Source organism: Micropterus dolomieu, linkage group LG12, assembly GCF_021292245.1.
Source record: "Micropterus dolomieu isolate WLL.071019.BEF.003 ecotype Adirondacks linkage group LG12, ASM2129224v1, whole genome shotgun sequence".
NCBI lineage: Eukaryota > Metazoa > Chordata > Actinopteri > Centrarchiformes > Centrarchidae > Micropterus > Micropterus dolomieu.
This window is the reverse complement of record NC_060161.1, coordinates 8,759,827-8,779,061: the sequence shown is the minus strand read 5'-3', so window position 1 is coordinate 8,779,061 and position 19,235 is coordinate 8,759,827. Positions and strand designations below refer to the sequence as shown.

The following is a 19,235-nucleotide window of genomic DNA, read 5'->3' as shown; positions in this document are numbered from 1 at the left end:
CTCCAGCCACATGAGGTCTAGCATTGTGTTGCATTAGGAGGAACCCAGGGCCAAACGCACCAGCATATGGTCTCACAAGGGGTCTGAGGATCTCATCTCGGTACCTAATGGCAGTCAGGCTACCTCTGGCGAGCACATGGAGGGCTGTGAGGCCCCCCAAAGAAATGCAACCCCACACCTTTACTGACCCACCGCCAAACCGCTCATGCTGGAGGATGTAGCAGGCAGCAGAACGTTCTCCACGGCGTCTCCAGACTCTGTCACGTCTCACACATGTGCTCAGTGTGAACCTGCTTTCATCTGTGAAGAGCACAGGGCGCCAGTGGCAAATTTGCCAATCTTGGTATTCTCTGGTAAATGCCAAACATCCTGCACGGTGTTGGGCTGTAAGCACAACCTCCACCTGTGGACGTCGGGCCCTCAAACCACCCTCATGGAGTCTGTTTCTGACCGTTTGAGCAGACACATGCACATTTGTGGCCTGCTGGAGGTCATTTTGCAGGGCTCTGGCAGTGCTCCTCCTGCTCCTCCTTGCACAAAGGCGGAGGTAGCGGTCCTACTGCTGGGTTGTTGCCCTCCTACGGCCTCCTCCACGTCTCCTGATGTACTGGCCTGTCTCCTGGTAGCGCCTCCGTGCTCTGGACACTACGCTGACAGACACAGCAAACCTTCTTGCCACAGCTCGCATTGATGTGCCATCCTGGATGAGCTGCACTACCTGAGCCACTTGTGTGGGTTGTAGACTCCGTCTCATGCTACCACTAGAGTGAAAGCACCGCCAGCATTCAAAAGTGACCAAAACATCAGCCAGGAAGCACAGGAACTGAGAGGTGGTCTGTGGTCACCACCTGCAGAACCACTCCTTTATTGGGGTATCCTTGCTAATTGCCTATAATTTCCACTTTGCACAACAGCATGTGAAATTGATTCTCAATCAGTGTTGCTTCGTAAGTGGACAGTTTGATTTCACAGGAGTGGAGTTACATTGTGTTGTTTAAGTGTTCCCTTTATTTTTTTGAGCAGTGTTTAATATTTTGGGGATACCATTCTTCTGACCCAGTTGGTCTTAAGATAATCTCTTCTGGATGGATTTTTTTACTGTGCAGCATGATCAAGCCTTTTTTCTTCGAGACACAGTAATAAATATCTGATTTTGCAATTCACTTCTTTTCCAGACGTACATGTTTTCTTTCCAGCTTTTTTTCTCATTCAGTTTTTGTCCCCTCATTTCTTTCTCTCCCAGAGTTACCGGTGGTGAGCTGTTTGAGGACATTGTTGCCAGGGAGTACTACAGCGAAGCCGATGCCAGGTCAGTGTAACACATGGTTGTATTGATATTTCTGAATTTGTTGAATAAATGTGATGCAGAAAAGGCATATTTAAGCAGATACACATGATAGAACGGTGATGTCCAAACATCAAAATGATATCCATGCAAATCATGAAATTGCATACTACCGATATATCACTGTGTACGTCAATTTTAATGTACGCAACATACACGCACAAATATACAACCCCTGGTCATTATGCCGTGGACACAGCAATGCAGCTGTTTCATGGTGAGCTGCCTTTGATATGCCTTTTATGCCTCTCTTTCTACATTTCTTGTTCCACCTCTGTCCTGCGATTCTGGATCTACTTTTCCTAATGTTGCCTTCTGCCCTGTCTGTTAAAAATCCACTCAAAAAGAAGCCTGTCTCAGCGTTTGTAAGGACAAGCGGCTTCATCCCAGAGCATGTCCATTAAATGTTCACTTAGGATTTAGTTTTTAATCATTTTGAAGATTTTCAACGTTTCCGAGTTTGACATTCATTGGACTCCAGTTTTCTTGTGGTGGATTTTATTGACTTTTAAATATTTTTTTTGAAGGTGACATCGACAAAGCTATATAAAGAACATGCATGTGTGCTTTGTATTTTTCTCTCTTTGTGAAATTACCTAAAGGAACAGTTCAACAATGTGCTTTCTTTTTAAGAGTGATGTGAAGATTGATGTCATGTACTGACATGGTTAGCATAGCATAAAGACTGAGAGCAGGAGGAAACTTTAAGTTTTCTTGGCGAACAACAGCTGGGTGTAGTGAGAGTCTTCTCGCTGTGAGGTTGTCAGGTGTGGTATGATAACGATCTTGCCTGCGCAGAGACCAGACCTTGTTCACCAATTATCTGGCAACCTGTATTGTAGCCAGAGATGCAGCACAGAGGTGCTGGGTGTAAGAGCAAAATAATTAGTTTATTTGTTAATTTCTTCACATGGAAACGTACAGTTTTCACCATACTGGACAGATGGATAATTTATAATTTATTTTTTAATAATTTTTAACTTTGTTTGTGTTCAGATTAAACAAACTTGATACATAGTGTTAATAATGCAGCTTTAGAGGTGTTGGTAGGTGTATTTAGAAACTTTGGACAGCTCTGTTCTTAAAGCACAGACATGAGATTGATATCAATCTTCTCATCTCACTCTTATGGAAGCCCTGAGAGGCAAGTGAGAGGGAAAAATATTCTGGTGATCTATTTTCTAATCGCTTTCTATCCTGTGTTTATGACTTCAGAACAGGTGAAAAAAAGTTTTTGCCAGGATAGTCTTTCTAAATTCCTTGATTTTTTGTTTTGTTTTGTTTAAACACCATTAGAGTTCAATTCACTGAGCGCATTGAGAAATTAAAACGCACCTGGAAGAAAACATTAGTGCTTTTAGTTCTGTTGGGTTACATGAGGTAGTGGTGCACTTCAGCCTCTTGTGGACAAAACGTATATTACAACAAACACTTAAAAAAATAGCATTCTGACCAAATAAGAAAATAATTTTGTGCCAGAACCTTTATTTTCCACCCCAATATTTAAGGGACTTAGAAAGATTATCCTGGCAAAACATTTTTTTCATACTTTCTAAAACACAGGTGATAAACCGATTTAGATCAGACTTGGATCACACAGAAACATTCTCTTGCCTCTCTGGGCTTCCATACACTCTTGAAAACAAAGCAAATTATTGTATTTCCCAGTATGTTGACGTATTCCTTTAAAACTTTCCTTTTGTCAAGTATTAATGTGTTTGGTGTGTTCTGTCTGCCTGTTCTTGTTCCTGTGTTTCCTGACATTTACCTGTTCTCCCTCTTCCTCTCCTTTTTGCTTCTGGCCCGGTCTCTCTCTCCTCCACAGTCACTGCATACAGCAGATTCTAGAAAGTGTAAATCACTGCCACATAAATGGCATAGTGCACAGGGACCTAAAGGTTAGTAAGTGACGACAGTAACAGCAAAAAGATACAGGCCCGCCCACCTGCGGCACCTTGCCTCGCTCCTCCACTGCCTGATCAATCAACCAATTAACCTTCTACAGAGTGCCGCCTCCTCCACAGCCACACCCCCTCCTCCACCAGTCACCCTCACACACCGCCACCTGACAGGAGTATTTTAAAATCAACTTGTAGCAGGGCATTGTGGGCAGGTTGGCTGAAGAGGAGGAGGTAGGTCATGTAGTACTGGGGGCAGGCTGGGGGGGGGGGGGCATAGCCGCTGAAAGGCTGACACCTGAGAGAGAAAGAGGAGGAAGAATGTTTTGTGGCTTTAGATACCATCTGTAAAAATGTATGACACTAAAGTTGTCCACGTGCCACAGTTTTGGGTTTGAGACCAGCACAAAGGTTATTATAAAAACACTGATTTATTTCAAATCAGAATGTAGAAAGTAATTCAAACTTCAAGCACCTCTCCTGTCAGTGAACATCATTTCGTAAACATAATCAATCACCAGGATAAAAAAAAAATACCTGGTCTTGCCACCTTTTTATCTAACATTTAAAATAAATTGGGATCCTCCATGTTTTTCACTCATCAAATCACAGCTGCAGTCCACTGTGAAGAGGATGTTGCTCTGTCTGCTCTGGAGGGAAACTTCCAACTGTCTTCTTGTTTTACTGTTCAGTCCAGTCACAAAACTAACGACTTGACTAGCATCAAAATAACTTTCAGCTTCCGTAATTTCCAGTATGTTAATTTGACAGAAGAGAGGAGGAACAAAATCTGCAAACTCTCCAACACTGTTGGCTTAACACTGAGAACCAGTAACCGATTCAAACCATCAGCGCCTACGACTCCCTCCTCAGTCTCTTAGGGTCCAGCCTCCAGTTGGCCAGCAGCTAACACCACTTCTGTTTTGAGACTCGGGCAGAGAATTGGCCGTGTTGTGTGAGTGGTGGACGATGACAAAATTTGTCTTTCCTGGGTCTGTCTAAGCAAACACCAATTGGTGACCGTGGCAACACAAATAAACTTTTCAACATTGAATAAATGGTGCATTTAGCCAAAGTACCCCTCATTATGGCTGCTGGGTGGGTCAGTTGCCACATTGCTGGACAGCCTAGTCTGTAACACGGCCAGCGGCTCCCCGAGTGTCAAAGCGAGCTCACAGCCACAGACAGTGAGTGGTAGCTTGTCACTAACCCATGGCCCCCTGGTGTTTGCATGCAGTCATTGCATTCAGCAGATCCTAGAAGCTGTGCTCCACTGCCACCAGATGGGTGTGGTCCACCGCGACCTCAAGGTAAGTAGACTCACCACAAAGACCTCAGTATTTGTTTCTCCATTTTTTTTTTCCCCCCCTGTTTGATTCTTCTTTTCCACATCTATGCTGATTTAACTCACTTCTTGTTTAAATGTCATATTCCAACCTTTCTTTCCCATTTCACATGAAGACGTTTACATCTTCTAGGGTCATGTTGTGAGAAAATATGAACTTCACACTTCCACTGAGCAGGCACTCTACTTGTCCCCACCATAGAAAAGTGTTAATGGGCCTGAAAATAAGACTGGCAGTTCTCCAGTTACTCTGCAGCTATAAACGCAGTGCATTGTACAGGCAGGAGAGCGGTTAGGTCACTTATAAATAAATTAATGGGTTTTAAAATTGTATGGAAAAGGAAAAATATTTACATTCAGTTTCTGTAAATGATATTTGCTATTTATCTAAATAAAAAAAGAAATCTGTTAAATACATAAATGCTCAAAAACGTTGATCCTGCAAAAGTTAATTATAATTATGACGGATACATTTTTACAGATTGTTATAAGGTTTATAACATGTTTTTTAGGGAATCCCCACAAATACAAAACATTCAGCAAACAGATTAGACTAAAATTGTTAACCATTTCATATTAGATGGAACACAAAGTGCAGCAAATAATAGTGTGCGGATCACTGTGCAGCACATCGTCAGTTCAGTGATGGTCCAAACACAACAGATGTGGGGCATCGCAAACGAAAATAATCTCCGGGTTGCTCGTGTATCCTGTGTAGTGGATTATAGTAGAAGACAACCAATGCAGAGTCCGGGACAAGACTAGCATGTCAGAATGTTTTCCTGCCTTCGCTTGCTTACTTTGCCAACTTCTGCGATGTGTTCTGTGATGCTGACCTATAGGAGCACAGAGTGCTCGTTCATGTGAAACTGTGAACACAGAAAAGCAAAAGGAATGATGTTGCTGTCTTTGACCTACATATAATTATAATAAACTTTATTTACTTATTTCCTTCATAAGGTTACAAATCGCTTTGCTGAAAACGGCAGATAAAAATAAATAAATAAAAACAAAGATCTTTTAAAAACGGACTAGTGGTCCTCAGGATGGTTACCCTGGAGGTAGAGTACCAGTCCTGTTCACAGGGACCAGAAGCTGCAGGCCTAGGCAGCTGTGCTGGACTGATGGAAGACCCCAGCTTATCAGTAGCTGGGTGTTGTTCCAGCTTCCCCAGCTCCTAGAACTTGTTTTCCAGCTGGATAGACCCAGATGGAGAAGGGTCCACACAAGTGGTGGCATCAAAATAAAAATGAAAATCCATGATTGTAGTGCAAAATCTACTCCTTAAGCAAGAGCCAATCTGGGAACCCATTGGCTTGGGATTTCTTTCTGCAGTAAATAATATATTTGTCCTTTCCTATAGCAGTATTGGGGTGCTTTTGGAGTATTAGAGTATGTTTTGATAGAGTAGAGATGTACTGAAACACCATCTTGTAACTGGGTCATATAACTACATACAAGGGTCATAGGTAGACTATTTGAGTGCACTGAAGTGAGGTCAAATGTGTCATCATGGTGAAATGTTATTAGAGTTTGGACATCAGTAAACATTATGCCCACAGTAGTCTTGTTTCCATCTCTGTGGTTTTCTCCCAAAGCTCTGATTTGCCAATCAAATGAGGCAGGTGTGTTTGAGGTTTGGTTTATACTCTGCAATAATATGCTTGGATTTTGCATTCGCCGACTGCCCTCTCTCCGAGCTCTGATTGGCTGTTGCCAGGCAGCTGCCACAGCTCACTGCAGGAACACAAAGACAAAAACAAATACGACCAAAACAAATAAGCAGGCTGCAGAGCTGATGCACTATGGAAAGCACTGTTTGCCACACTGTGTGGTTATTCATGTGGTTTCATTTCTCTAAATAATGATTTTAGGTATTGCATGGGTATATAACGCACACACACACACACACACACACACACACACACACACACACACACGCGCCAAGAGTAATGCTGCACACAGGCCTCCTGCTACAATTTCTGCTTTTCCTAAAGAACCACCAAGAACAACTACCCCTGTAACACTTCCAGTTGAGCATGTTGTATCTGTCATGTCGCATCGCACTTTATAACACAACAACATAAAGAATATGCCATTCACCTCCTTGCACAGGCACTGATCATGTCTCGCCTTGACGACTGAAATGTCCTTGTAGCAGGGCATGCACAGTAAAACGTCTTCGAATGGTCAAAAATGCAGCAGCATTTCTGGTCTTCAACCAGCCAAAAAACTCTCGGTTTGTACTCTAGGTTTGTACCTTGTGTGTGTCCCTTTTTGGGGGGAAAAAAGCACCTGCCAAATGAATATATGTAATGCATTATTGATGAAGAAGCTGCGAGACACAAACAAGTGAAAGTTTCATCCCCCCCAGTAGAGTGTAGAGACTTCAGAAACTATTACAAAGAGCTCTTAAACTGTTCTGGAGGCTCATGGCGGGCCAACCCCTTACTGTGAGACATTTTTATTCATATTGTACTTTTCTTACTGCCCTTTTTTCTCCAATTCTGTCTGAAAGAAAATCCCATTACAGCAGTAGTGCTGATTAACTTGTCAGATAATGTCCCCTTTGAGATAAAGAATTTAAAACCTGAGGGAAAGTTGTTTATGTGCAACATTTTGGCAGCAATTGCAGTGTGTGTATTTGTCAGTTACAGTAGCGGTCCTCCAGACTGAAGCAGAACCCCGAGCCTGGCTTAGCAGGCCACTAATTCTATCTAATTTATGGCTCGCTGTATTGGACAGAATCCAATTACAGCAATTACACACCAGTAGCAAGGAGGGGATATGAATCCTGATCAGTCTGATATGAACTGTACATTGTACACACACGTAGAAACCCAGTCAGGTATCTGTGTGTGTGTGTGTGTGCGCCGAACAAACATTTTCGAGGTGAATATACAGTGCAGAATGCTGATATGATGCCTCAGTAGCGTGGCTTGCCAGCGAGCTTAGCCACATCCTGCACATTGCATCAGTGAAACACTTTCCGGGTATTTATTTGCAGTCATCACACTGTACGTTTGACTGTGTTTGCATGTGTGGGGCTGTTGTAACCCTATCTACAGACCTGAGAGCTACACTAGGTAGTAATTAAAGGATGTCAGAATGTGACTTATCACCAGGCGCTGAAGCACGCTGAGCACCCTTCATCCATATGGTACCATCTGTGTGATCATAAAGCAGATTATAAAGCACTTATTAAATCTTCTAGAAATGCAGCTTATGGGGAGTAGTCTCTTGCTCTTAATACTTTAAGGGACAACTCTAGTACCAGTAGTTATACTCTTAGTTTGGGGTGGGGAGGATATTATTAGGTTTTGAGTGGTTGTGGTCAAGATTAGGGTTATCATATACAGTACATAGGGCTGAGTGATATGGCCAAAAATGGTATCAAAATAAAAAATTCCACATCATTCCATATTGATAATTATCAGGATAAATATCAAATCATTATTTCTTTATATCATAAGTTTAAAGGGTGATTTTTGCTCCTGAGGGAAAGTTGAAGAAACCTGATGGTTCATTGTGGTTTTAAGCTTTTCTTTATGGTCAGAACAAACAGTGGATCACTTCACAAATCTGAGGCAGAGCATTCAAACCAATTAGGTCAAATTTTTTCAGTCCCTTTTCCTCAACAAAATAAGTATCTTAATAGAAGAAAATAAGTACTAACTCGTTTGTGATTCAAATGAATGAAATCAAAGTTTTATTGAACATTTGTTATTGTTATTGAGGAAAGTGATATCACAATAATTATCATTATTATTTTATTGCCCAGCCCTAACAGTACATGACATGATCAAACTCAAAGCATATTTTCCTTTCCTTGATTCAACACTTTCCTACCCTCAAGGTTGCATGATTTTATTTTTTCTCCCACGGGTGAGAAGGGGATTTTGTGGGCTGGGGTAAACAGATGTCGGGGGGGCGTTTGCAATGACTGCATGATGCATTTATCCCCACTCCTCCCGCTCTCTTCTTTTCCTTTTTGCCTTCATTCCTTCCCTCCCCCTCCTCAAACCTTTGCTGTGCGCAAAGGTTTGAGGAGCTGCACGTCTCAGAATTCACACATGCTCCACTAACCGCTCAAACAGCTTTGAAATATGAACATTGACTGACGGTAATGGATTTCAAATGATTTGAGTGAATGAAGAGCCATATAAACCGTAATTGATTCTGTGCCTCTCACATATATTTATTTTCACTAGATGAGAAAGCCCATCATGTTTGTATGAAGGATGACTAGAAACACAAGTTCTACAGCAAGCAGCAGCAGTGTTAGGAAGGATTCTTAAATACAGTATGGGGTTTTGCCCTGATGACTACAGGTGTCCAGGTCTGGTTCTTTGTCTGGTCAGAAGAAACAACAAACAACATTCATACAAGGCCTCCAGTGTATTTTACATTTTTGTACAATTTTAATGTGACCACCAAGTTCTCCCTACAGACTAATGTAGCTTCTCTTTTCCTTTTTATTAGTGCTTTGCGTCTCAGCTGTAAGCTCCCGAGAATAAAGGTCCAGGCTGCCATGTCATTTTAGGAAAAGATCCAAAACTAGAATTTTTTTTTTATTACCGAACATATGGTTCCTTTTAGGAGGGTGGAATGTTAAAGACGGCAATGTCAAAGCCGATAAATTACATTTAAGTGCTACTTATTCGTTGAGCCAAAATGATGCATGGCTTACCATCATATCACCATATCCACACCTATTGGGATAAAAGGGGTTCTCCGCACATCTCCCTGCACTTTACAGCTGAATCAGGTGCTTCTCAGAACAGTTAGTATTGGTGAGATTTTATTTTACAATCACACACCTAAAGCATCCTGTTTACCTGGTCTGAATAGACACCCCTAGATGCCTGTATAGGCTGGCCATCTTGGTGTCTAGTTCTCACTGGATAATTGATAATTGATTGATTTGATAATTGACAAAGATTCAGCCAACTTGTAGTGTGTATATATGTGAGATTGAAATTGTAGTAGGTTGTATGTAGGCTCAGAATGAATAATGGCTTGTGTGGCCACTGCTAAGATATAGCCGGGGTAACTGGGTATAATTATTGCAAAATAAAAGTCTCTTGATCAACAGCATGCTCCCCTTTTTCGTTGTTATATGACAACTTAGTCATTATGAACAATTCCCTATTTGGCACTATCAAGGAAACTGCTTTGAAAATGTCAGCAAATTCACCAGTCGGGCTCTTCCGCCCAATTTGACCGCAAGCCGCCAGCCTCTCGTTGAATGAAATCCACCCCGTGCCACTGGGCTGAGGTCAGCCGTGGCCCCTGACTGAACCTGAATGTAATCGGGCTCAACATGAGTCAGTCGTGCCTCTGTGTGTTGAGTCACTTGACTCTGACATGGCTTCCTCCACTAGACATTTATCTGTTAGACTGGGCAGCTGCTACATTTGGCCTGTAGCTCAGCTATTAGTCCTGCTGCTGAACGCTCAAACTCACTGTATGACATCAGTCCTTAATGATATTACTCTGTGAACTATAATAACCTTTCCCGATAAAGGCTTTCCCTCAGTCCTATTTATTTTCATTTTAAAATGATGCCACTATATTAGTGCTAGTTACTGAAGGTTTTTATCGGTCTCTTTTCACTCCAAGCCGGAGAATTTGCTCCTAGCCAGCAAACTGAAAGGGGCAGCGGTTAAACTGGCAGATTTTGGCCTGGCCATTGAAGTGCAGGGAGACCAGCAGGCATGGTTCGGTGAGTACACTTTAATTATTGGCTTGTTGTGTTTAACAGCTCTAATTGACTTTACACTTAGGCTGGATTTTTGGAGTTTGTGTGGAAAAAAAAAAAAAAATCTTATTCAGTATCTCTCTCGTGAATCTTATTAATTTTCATTTTTATTCAACTCTTTCATTTTCACTTGCTTTTGACCTGCGTTTTTTTTTTTTTTTACAGACACATGGAATAATCATCACATGTCTTAGCTGGGCTACTTACAAGTGTCTTTGATTGGCATGTTGGTGATACTGTACATGCTCCAGTACAGTTTTTATAAAAAGAAAAAGTTTATTGATGATTTTCCTGTATGTCCAAAGGTTTTCAACAGAACACAAATATCTGTGAAAACCTACCTGCTTCCTGTTTAAAAGAAAAAAAGTTTCAGGATCATCAAAAGGCACCACCACTACCCCATGTTCTAAATAGCACCAAAGCATTAATTTCTTTCTTCCATTTACATTACATTTTATTCATTTAGCTTTTATCCAAAGTGACTTAGAGTTGCAATATATGTCAGAGGCATGTGTTTATCCACTGTGCCATTCCATCTTCTTCCAGGTGAGTTTTAATTTCCCCTTGAGCTTTTAAAAACAAGGTACATGTACACTATATTGTGTGTTAGCAAGTTATGTAATATTACTATCATGTCTTTTGACTACAAATGCCTTTTAATCTGTGCTTCAAGAAAACATTTGAATGATTTTAGTTGTATTTAGAAGGTGGGGTAGAGGTGCACGTCAGCCTCTTGTGGCCCGAAATGAGCATTATAACAAACACTCCTGACAAAATAACCTTCACCTGGCTAATCTTTCTTCCCACCTGTTTCACTGATGAAAAATGTTTTAAGGAACGTAGAGTATCCAGGAAAAACATTTTATTCCACATGTTTTTTAAGTCATAAACACAGGAGAGAAAACAATTTAGACCAGACTTGGAAAGTGGATCACCAGAATGTTTTTTCGTTTGCCTCTCAGGGCTCCCGTAAGAGTGTCAGTGTTCTATGGAACAATGACAGTGTTTGTTCATGAATAGTATCTATGTAGATACTGAACAACTGAACTGCATGTACGTTTTTCCTTGTATCCTGTCCTTTGCTGATGCACAAATCCAATTTCAGATCTCTAAATGTCTAATTATCTCTCAGAGAACAACATTTGTGCACTTATTTTCTCAAGGACAGGTCTTACTGAGCTGATTGAAGAAAGTAGAACAGATTTTTTTTTTGTCCTAGTTTTGTATTTCTTCAAACGGCACAATCAAATGAACAACTTTTATCATCAAAGCCCTATCTATCAATCTAAAGGGACTAGGTGTGCCACTGCTCTCGGCTCTTACATCAAGTTTGGACTGAATGTCTATTTCTTCTCCCTGTTCCCTGTAGAAACCAGATATAATTGGTCTATTCCCCAGCTCCAGTCTCCATCTGGAACCAGTTCACTTGGTGTTCTGGCTTTACTACTACTCATACTACTACTACTACGTCTCATTGCCCAAGGGTCTGCTGGTACTTAGGGGCCTTTTTATTTAATTTTTTTTAAAGTAGGCTACATGTTGCTGGTCACGAGCCAAACCACATACCATGTTTTCCTTGGAGCCTGTTAAACTATTAAACGTAACTTTATGGGACCGCTGATCCTTAGCTACTGTGAAATGTTTTGCTTTCAGGAGAAGGTCCTAACAAGCTTTTTTTCTTCCACATATTGAAGGTGGTGTTTTCGGTGTCGGGCTAAACGCATTATTATTATATTAAGATAGAGGGGTTGTTCTGTATTAGGTGTTCATATGTGCACATGTTCCAGGTTTTGCCGGGACACCAGGGTACCTGTCCCCAGAGGTGCTAAGGAAAGATCCCTACGGCAAGCCGGTGGACATGTGGGCCTGTGGTAAGATTCCCAACTAACTGTTGATTTGTTTAATTTGAGGAAGTCTCGTAGAGCAGTTGTCGAAGGTACTGCTGATACTGAGGCAAATTTTATTTAAAATAAAAACCTTAAATAGAAGAAATAGTCTAAAAACACAAATTGAACTTTTTTAAATCACTGTTTAAATTCAGATTCATCAAATGAGTAATGATAAGCGAGCTTCAGAGCTGTTAGTTGTGTTTTAAGCCAGGCTAGCCATTTCCACGCTGCTTCCTGTCTTTATGCTAAGCTAGGCTAATGACCTTCTGCCATCAGGTCTGTACTTAACAGACATTAGATTGAGAAGCGTCTGCTCGTCTCACTCTAGGAAAGAAAGGGGAATGTTAAAGTACTCCTTGAAAGTGCTGTAGTGTGTTTTGCTCCTACAGGACACTGCTGAGCACAGTTTACAGTAAACGGAGTCCTCTGGTAGCGAGGAAGGGTCAGAGTGCACTTCGACTGAAGTAAACACTAAATAGCTTTGACTCAATATTTAACACTTTATTTAGAACAGGGTGTATGCAGGATCTTAATGCTAACCTAGGCACATAGTTGGATTGTAGTTCATGTATGAATCCCGCTAGATTTGACACCATCAAAGAATGATAACCATTAGACAAGGCGGCTGCCTGTGGAAAAGATACAGCCTAATAAACCTTGAATTGGGTTATTATTGAATTCATTCCACTCCAGTTTGTGGCAAAAATGTATGAAAAGGGTCTCAAAAAAGGTCTTAAAATGTAAAACATTTAACCTTAAGATTCCTGCATATAACCTGTAGAAATAAGATTTACAGGAAGTAAATAACATAAATAGACTATTGAGAAATCGAAACAATTACAAAAATTGGACTGAATTTGGTTTTGGTGGTGTTGGAGGGTTGGGAGGACTTGTTCTCGTGGCCTCAATAGTTTAAACATTCTAGGCTTTGGCCCAATTTGACTGATGAGCTAACTGATCAGCCTGAAGCAGCCTTACCTCAGCAGCCTGACACGTCAAACACACAAACTGTCCAAAACACACACACACACACTCACACACACCTGCTGCTTTCCACACACCTGAGTCCACAGAAACAGTAGTCGTGTTGTGTTTGTGGTCAGTCTGTCTCAATGTCAGATAGAAGGCCTTTCATCATCTACTGGCAACCGGCCAAGCACGTCAGTTACTACACTGTTCTTTATTTAAATATGTGTGTATTTAGATTAGATAGATTGTTGGTGCAAAGTTATGGATTTCATCTTTGAGCCTTAATAATAATAATAATAAGTGTCAGCTTTGAAATTGATATATGGATCACGGAATGAGAGGTCTTTCATGATTAACTCTGTGTGTGTAGGTGTGATCCTCTACATCCTCTTGGTGGGATATCCTCCATTCTGGGACGAGGACCAGCACAGACTCTACCAGCAGATTAAAGCTGGTGCTTATGATGTGAGTTTTATGCACGCACACACACACACACACACACACACACACACACACACACACACACACACACACACACACACACACACACACACACACACACACACACACACACGGGAGGGCTACACGGGAATAAAGGGAATGAAAAATAAGATAACAGGGACAAACAGCTGATAATTGATAACTAAGCAACAGCTCACAACAGGCCATGTATCTCATGATATCACAATTAAGGGGCGTTGTTCGGCCCAACGCAAAATTAAAATGTAGCTAAATAGTCAGCAGAAGTGTTAGGTATATATGCATGGCTATATTGGAGTTATTTTGAAAATGAACCTTCTGGCAATGTATTTCACAAACAAGTTTGCAACTTACCGCGAAGACTCCACCACCGTCTGCTGTACTGCCCACATTTCCCAGCATGCCCTGCCTAGTGCTGGACTGAGTAATTTAAGTTTGCTGTTTAATGTTCTGAAATTTCATAGTGTTCGGCCACTTAATATGTGTGTATGGCAGTTTAGTCAATAAAAACAATTTTAAAACATCTTAATATTGCTCAGTTGTATGTGGAATCCAGGTATTAGACGCATGTTGGCATTGCAGATGGTAGGACTTTAAATGGTTTCGGTCATTCCTCTTCCTCCACAGTTCCCTTCTCCTGAGTGGGACACAGTGACTCCAGAGGCCAAAGACCTGATCAACAAGATGCTGACCATTAATCCAGGCAAGAGAGTGACCGCCACAGATGCACTCAAACACCCCTGGATCTGCGTACGTGTCACACTCTCACAAACACCGTCACATCCGCCCTTTTCAGTCCCAAACGTATCGCTCAATGCAATCAAGGCAGGTATTCTTCTAACACACGCCACACTGTCTGTGTTTACAGCAACGCTCCACTGTGGCGTCCATGATGCACAGGCAGGAGACTGTGGAGTGCCTGAAGAAATTCAACGCTAGAAGGAAACTCAAGGTGAGCGTCAGCTGGAGTTACTATACAAGATGAGGTTTCTACCTGCTGTTCAGTTGCTGCATTCAGCTCTGACAAGAAAGTTAATAGAGCTGGTCTTATTTGTTAAAACACTGGTCCACTTTACAACAAAAATTAGCCAGATCCAGTCATAGGCGCCAGAATATCTAATCATTAACCTTTCAGCCTGTGTCAACATGGGAGTTTGTTCCTCTGTGTTTTTTTTTTCTCTCTCCCTAGGGCGCAATCCTGACCACTATGCTCGCCACTCGCAACTTCTCAGGTAGGACTGAACCAGTTATAATGAAGACTGGCGGTGAAAGCTCACATTTCCTTCTAGTCCTGGCTGAAATATTTCTGTCTTAAGAGATAGCGCTACATGTTGTTCTGCTAGGCATAAACGCCAGTACTGATGACAGTTTTGTCTTCAATGCCTCCTTAACTCTGTCTTTATTACACATTCAGATAGTGTTTAAGATGTTCCTGTTTTGAGTGCAGCTGTTTCTCACATCTGCTGGCATTTGGGGGCCAATAAACTCCATTTGTCCTCCCTTTTCAGTTGCTATCAACAGAGATTGAATGACTATACAGATCGATGCAGTCCCATCTTCAGGTTCCTTTTAAAGGGCAAAGCACTCAAACTGAGTCTAACATCATTGATTGTGTCTCTTTATGACAAATGACAGCCAAGCTTACATTAGTTTTATTCATGTTGGCAGTGTTCAGTCATAGTGTAATCATGCCCTTAGTGTTTACTTCTGTTTTTCTTCCTTCCCCCTCTTGTGTGGTAACTCATGTGTAAGGTAAGAGCTCTCGGCATAGTTGGCACTTCCTCAGTGTCAAAGTACGCTGTCAGGTTTGGTACTGAGGCATGTCATGTCTACTAAAGCTCCCGTATAGGGCTTTCAGCTGACAGTGTATTCATCGGTGGCCATGTTGGAGAAAAGGAAAGATTGAAAAATGTCTAAACTACTTACGGGACATGCAAAAGATCAGAGGGGGTTATTACGGTAGTAATACCATTGACGGCAACATTGCCCAGCACCATTGCTCTGAAAGTTGTTCTGTGTGTCATCAGCTTCAAAGTGGTATAATCCAAAAAGACACAAACAAAACCTGATATCATTTGAGTTATTTCAATGAAGAATCATTTTTAAAAAATCTACACATAGGGGGCTTTAGGCTTGTCATGGATGTGGCTAAACCAAACTCCACCCGATGAGATCATTTAGTTTGAGCTGTACTGACTGGATATTACAGTTTATTTTTTTTAAGCGTTCCTCCAATATGGCTGCTAAAAGATATTTGATGTCACTGCAAAGCCTCTATCAGTTACTAAACATGCACATGTCTATAGTTTGACAAACCCCTTCCTGCCAATCAACCCTCATTGTCATAGAGGATGCACAAAACCCCGAAAGCCACATGCTCTCCCTGCCACTACCAATCATCTGTTTGTGTCTCAGACCTGTCCTTGCATGTTAACTGAAAATACAGGTGGTCTTCATTGGCCACCAAAACCTGAAGACACAGTCCCCACTTACATGATTTCAGCTCACTCCTTAAAAATCAAAGGTGTTTCTGTCGCGTGTTGAGTGAAAGTGGGTAGAGAAAGGGGAAGAGAAGCTAAAGAGCTCAGTTCCCTGGACTGCTGCTGACAGTGTATCCTATGGTCTTGTCAGATGGATCTAATTGCATGTTCGCGACTAATGATTCACTAAGTTTTATTTCATCTCCTGACTTAATTTGCATTTTGTTCTTCTGCTTCCACTTCTAGCAGGGTCCACTTTGAGGTTGCTAGTAATTGGCCAGCCTTGAATAGACATTGTGTGTGTGTGTGTGTGTGTGTGTGAGTGTGTACGCGGTAATTCCAGCTGTCCACTCATTTCCTTGCATTGTTGGTTTTTTTTCTCAACAGCAGCCAAGAGCCTGCTGAACAAGAAACCAGATGGTGTCAAAGTAAGTTCAGCTTCCCTCACACTATTTTTTTTTTCTTGTACAGAAAGCTTACATGTCCTTGACTATTGTTTTCCGTACTACGGGACCACATATCACACTGTACCTCCGCAGGTTTCAGCTCATGTTTAAAGTGCTGTTCTTTGAATACTGTAGGCCCATGAACTCAAGCAGCGCTACTGCTTTGGTAAAAATAGAAGCTCAGTGAAACTAATCTTTCCCAAGTGGGTGTGACAGATATTTCCCAATAATGATCCCCTTCTGCATTGTCAATCTGTGTGAGAGAAGGACGAACATCTGAGCCGAGGACTCTGTTGGAAACTAATAACTGATGATTAAATAATGATTCCAGGGTGGGAGAAAGGCTTCATCTCCCCGCTATTCTCCACTCAGCTGTCATATGATGAAAATCCTCCACTGACACAACCAAGGGGGTGTGTGTGTGTGTGTGTGTGTGTGTTTCTCCTAATTCAACTTTGCGCCTCTAAATCTCTCATTCAATTTGGCCATTGTTTAAGGTTGTTACCGTTCCCCTTTTGGGCGAGGGGAGGGTGTTCCTTAAAGGTTTTTTTTTTTTCCCCACTTAACCCTAGTGGTTTCTAGTATGGCAAAGGTTTGGAATATCTGCCTCATACTCATGTCACCACCCCAATATAATGAAGGTGAATAAGATTTTGTTTTTGCTGCCTAAAGCTCTAAAAATCAAAAACGGTGGTTAAAGTTCTAGACAATCCACAGTCCTAAATGTGGATGGATTTTCATTGGGACTATTTGTGCTGTAGAAAATCATTCCAGGAAAATCCAATCAGAGTAGATTTTTATTTAATGTGACTTATATATGCTTCGTTTAGTATGTTGACAAACGGCCTACTTACAAATACAACACTCATGAAGCAACATCAGTATTATTTCTTTCCACCTGATGTCCAATATTCTGTCTTTTTGCTCTTTTTTTGGTCTCCACCAGTTCCTGAGTGAAATATCTGGCTCTTTAGCTGCTTAATGTTCAGCTGTGTTCACCTGCTAGTCTCTAACAGCGACTGTTTGCTCTCTGCTGCTGAGCAGGTTACTGTTAGTTTATCAGAGCTGCCTGCTGCTGCTAGGATCAAGGAGAGCTGGAAGGTTGAGCTGGAAGGGGCATTTTGCTAGACTCTAGGCACTGAAGGAGGACAGATGGCCAAGAAACAGCCAAAGGTCTTAAGAGTATAAACGGAGAAGAAAGTTGACAGGCGAGGGTGAAGGAGTTTCAACGCTGGAGAAACCTCAGAGTTGAAATTAGGGGGGCGGAGCGTCTGAGGGAACAGTGAAAGGAGGGGGTGTATTTGTTTGGCAGATAAGTTCAAATATCAACAGTCCTTCTGCAGATTCACTTACACTCCTTTAAATACTGTTGTGGGTTGATACTGATCATCTATTTAATGGCATTAGGAAAGGCTGGTCCGAATATGTACTGACATTTTGTTCATGAGTTTATGGAAAATGACCCTCCACTGCTCTGTGCACATTATGAGAGAGAGAGAGAGAGGGTTCCACAGTAAGGCATTGGTAAATTTTCTCTCTTGTTTGGTTCTGTTCTGGTGCTCAATGCAGAAAAGGAGGACGGACGGTACAGAACATTTGAGGGTAGGCCTGTGCTTACTGACACCTGCAGTGGTTAGTTAGCAGTAGAAAACCCCTTGTATTTAAATTCCACCAAAGTGCTGTTTAAGGTTGGGGAGGCACAGCATGACTGAACAGACAGTGAACACATCACACACTGTTGAATAGGGGGTTTCCTGGAAGAGCAGCCTCTCTTCTTTCACTCAAATCAATCCTAAATAGCCAATCAGTTTATCAACAAAGAGGCATTCTATAACATAGACAGAACACAGTAATTAGGGAAAGTACTTTATACAAACATCTGTCTTCTGTTCTCATGTTCAGGGCTGTAGCTAACAGCTTTAGAGAACACTAAGGTTACCTCTAAGAAAATTTATTGTGGGGGTTTTGCAAGCTAGGGGGAGTTGTTCTATCATCTTCATCATTCTCACAGCCCCTTAATGGTTTTGCCATGGAGATATTTGTCTCTGCCTGAGACATACCAGTGTATATACAAGACATACAAGTGTAGACTGTGTGCCTGAATAGACCATATTATTAGAAATAACTAGTGCTGGCCAGTTCATACCATGCCACAAAAACCAATCCTGTTCTTGATTGAATCAAAGTTGGACTTTGCAAGAGCATCTTTGTAAAAAAAAAACAACAAAAAAACACCAACCCTTTAAAAAAATCAATTGTCAATAAGTAGTGTGGTAAGTAAGTAGTGGTTCAGGTTAAGAGTCATGTTGTGCTTCCCCAGTATTATTATAAATCTTAGTAAAATGCAGTCTGTAGGTTCTGTTTTTTTTCCAGGACGCTTTCCACACACTATATTGACTAAAGTATTGGGACACACCTCTTAATTGAATTCAGGTGTTTCGTTCAATCCCATTTCCACAGGTGTATAAAATCAAGCACCCAGCCATGCAGTCTGCCTTTACAAATATTTGCGAAAGAATGGGTTGTTCCAAAGAGCTCACTGAATTTGAGCTTGGTACAGTAATAGGATGCTGCCATGGCAACAAGTCAGTTCGTGAAATGTATTCCCTCCTAGATATTCCA

General features: G+C 41.5%; 1 protein-coding gene across 5 annotated transcripts in view; it reads left to right on the top strand.

Moving 5' to 3' along the window:
- Positions 1-19,235, top strand: part of camk2d1 (calcium/calmodulin-dependent protein kinase (CaM kinase) II delta 1) — a 105,463-nt gene that overhangs the window by 61,744 nt on the left and 24,484 nt on the right. The window contains exons 5-13 of one of the 5 annotated variants that reach the window (XM_046063775.1): positions 1,244-1,309; positions 3,171-3,243; positions 10,211-10,313; positions 12,137-12,220; positions 13,578-13,672; positions 14,315-14,437; positions 14,556-14,639; positions 14,877-14,919; positions 16,558-16,595. In XM_046063775.1, the coding sequence (XP_045919731.1) occupies positions 1,244-1,309; positions 3,171-3,243; positions 10,211-10,313; positions 12,137-12,220; positions 13,578-13,672; positions 14,315-14,437; positions 14,556-14,639; positions 14,877-14,919; positions 16,558-16,595 (709 nt within the window). Of the gene's footprint in view, positions 1-1,243; positions 1,310-3,170; positions 3,244-4,480; positions 4,554-10,210; positions 10,314-12,136; positions 12,221-13,577; positions 13,673-14,314; positions 14,438-14,555; positions 14,640-14,876; positions 14,920-16,554; positions 16,596-19,235 lie in introns of all 5 variants that reach the window. The other 4 variants (XM_046063772.1, XM_046063774.1, XM_046063771.1 and 1 more) reach the window with 4 other exon arrangements.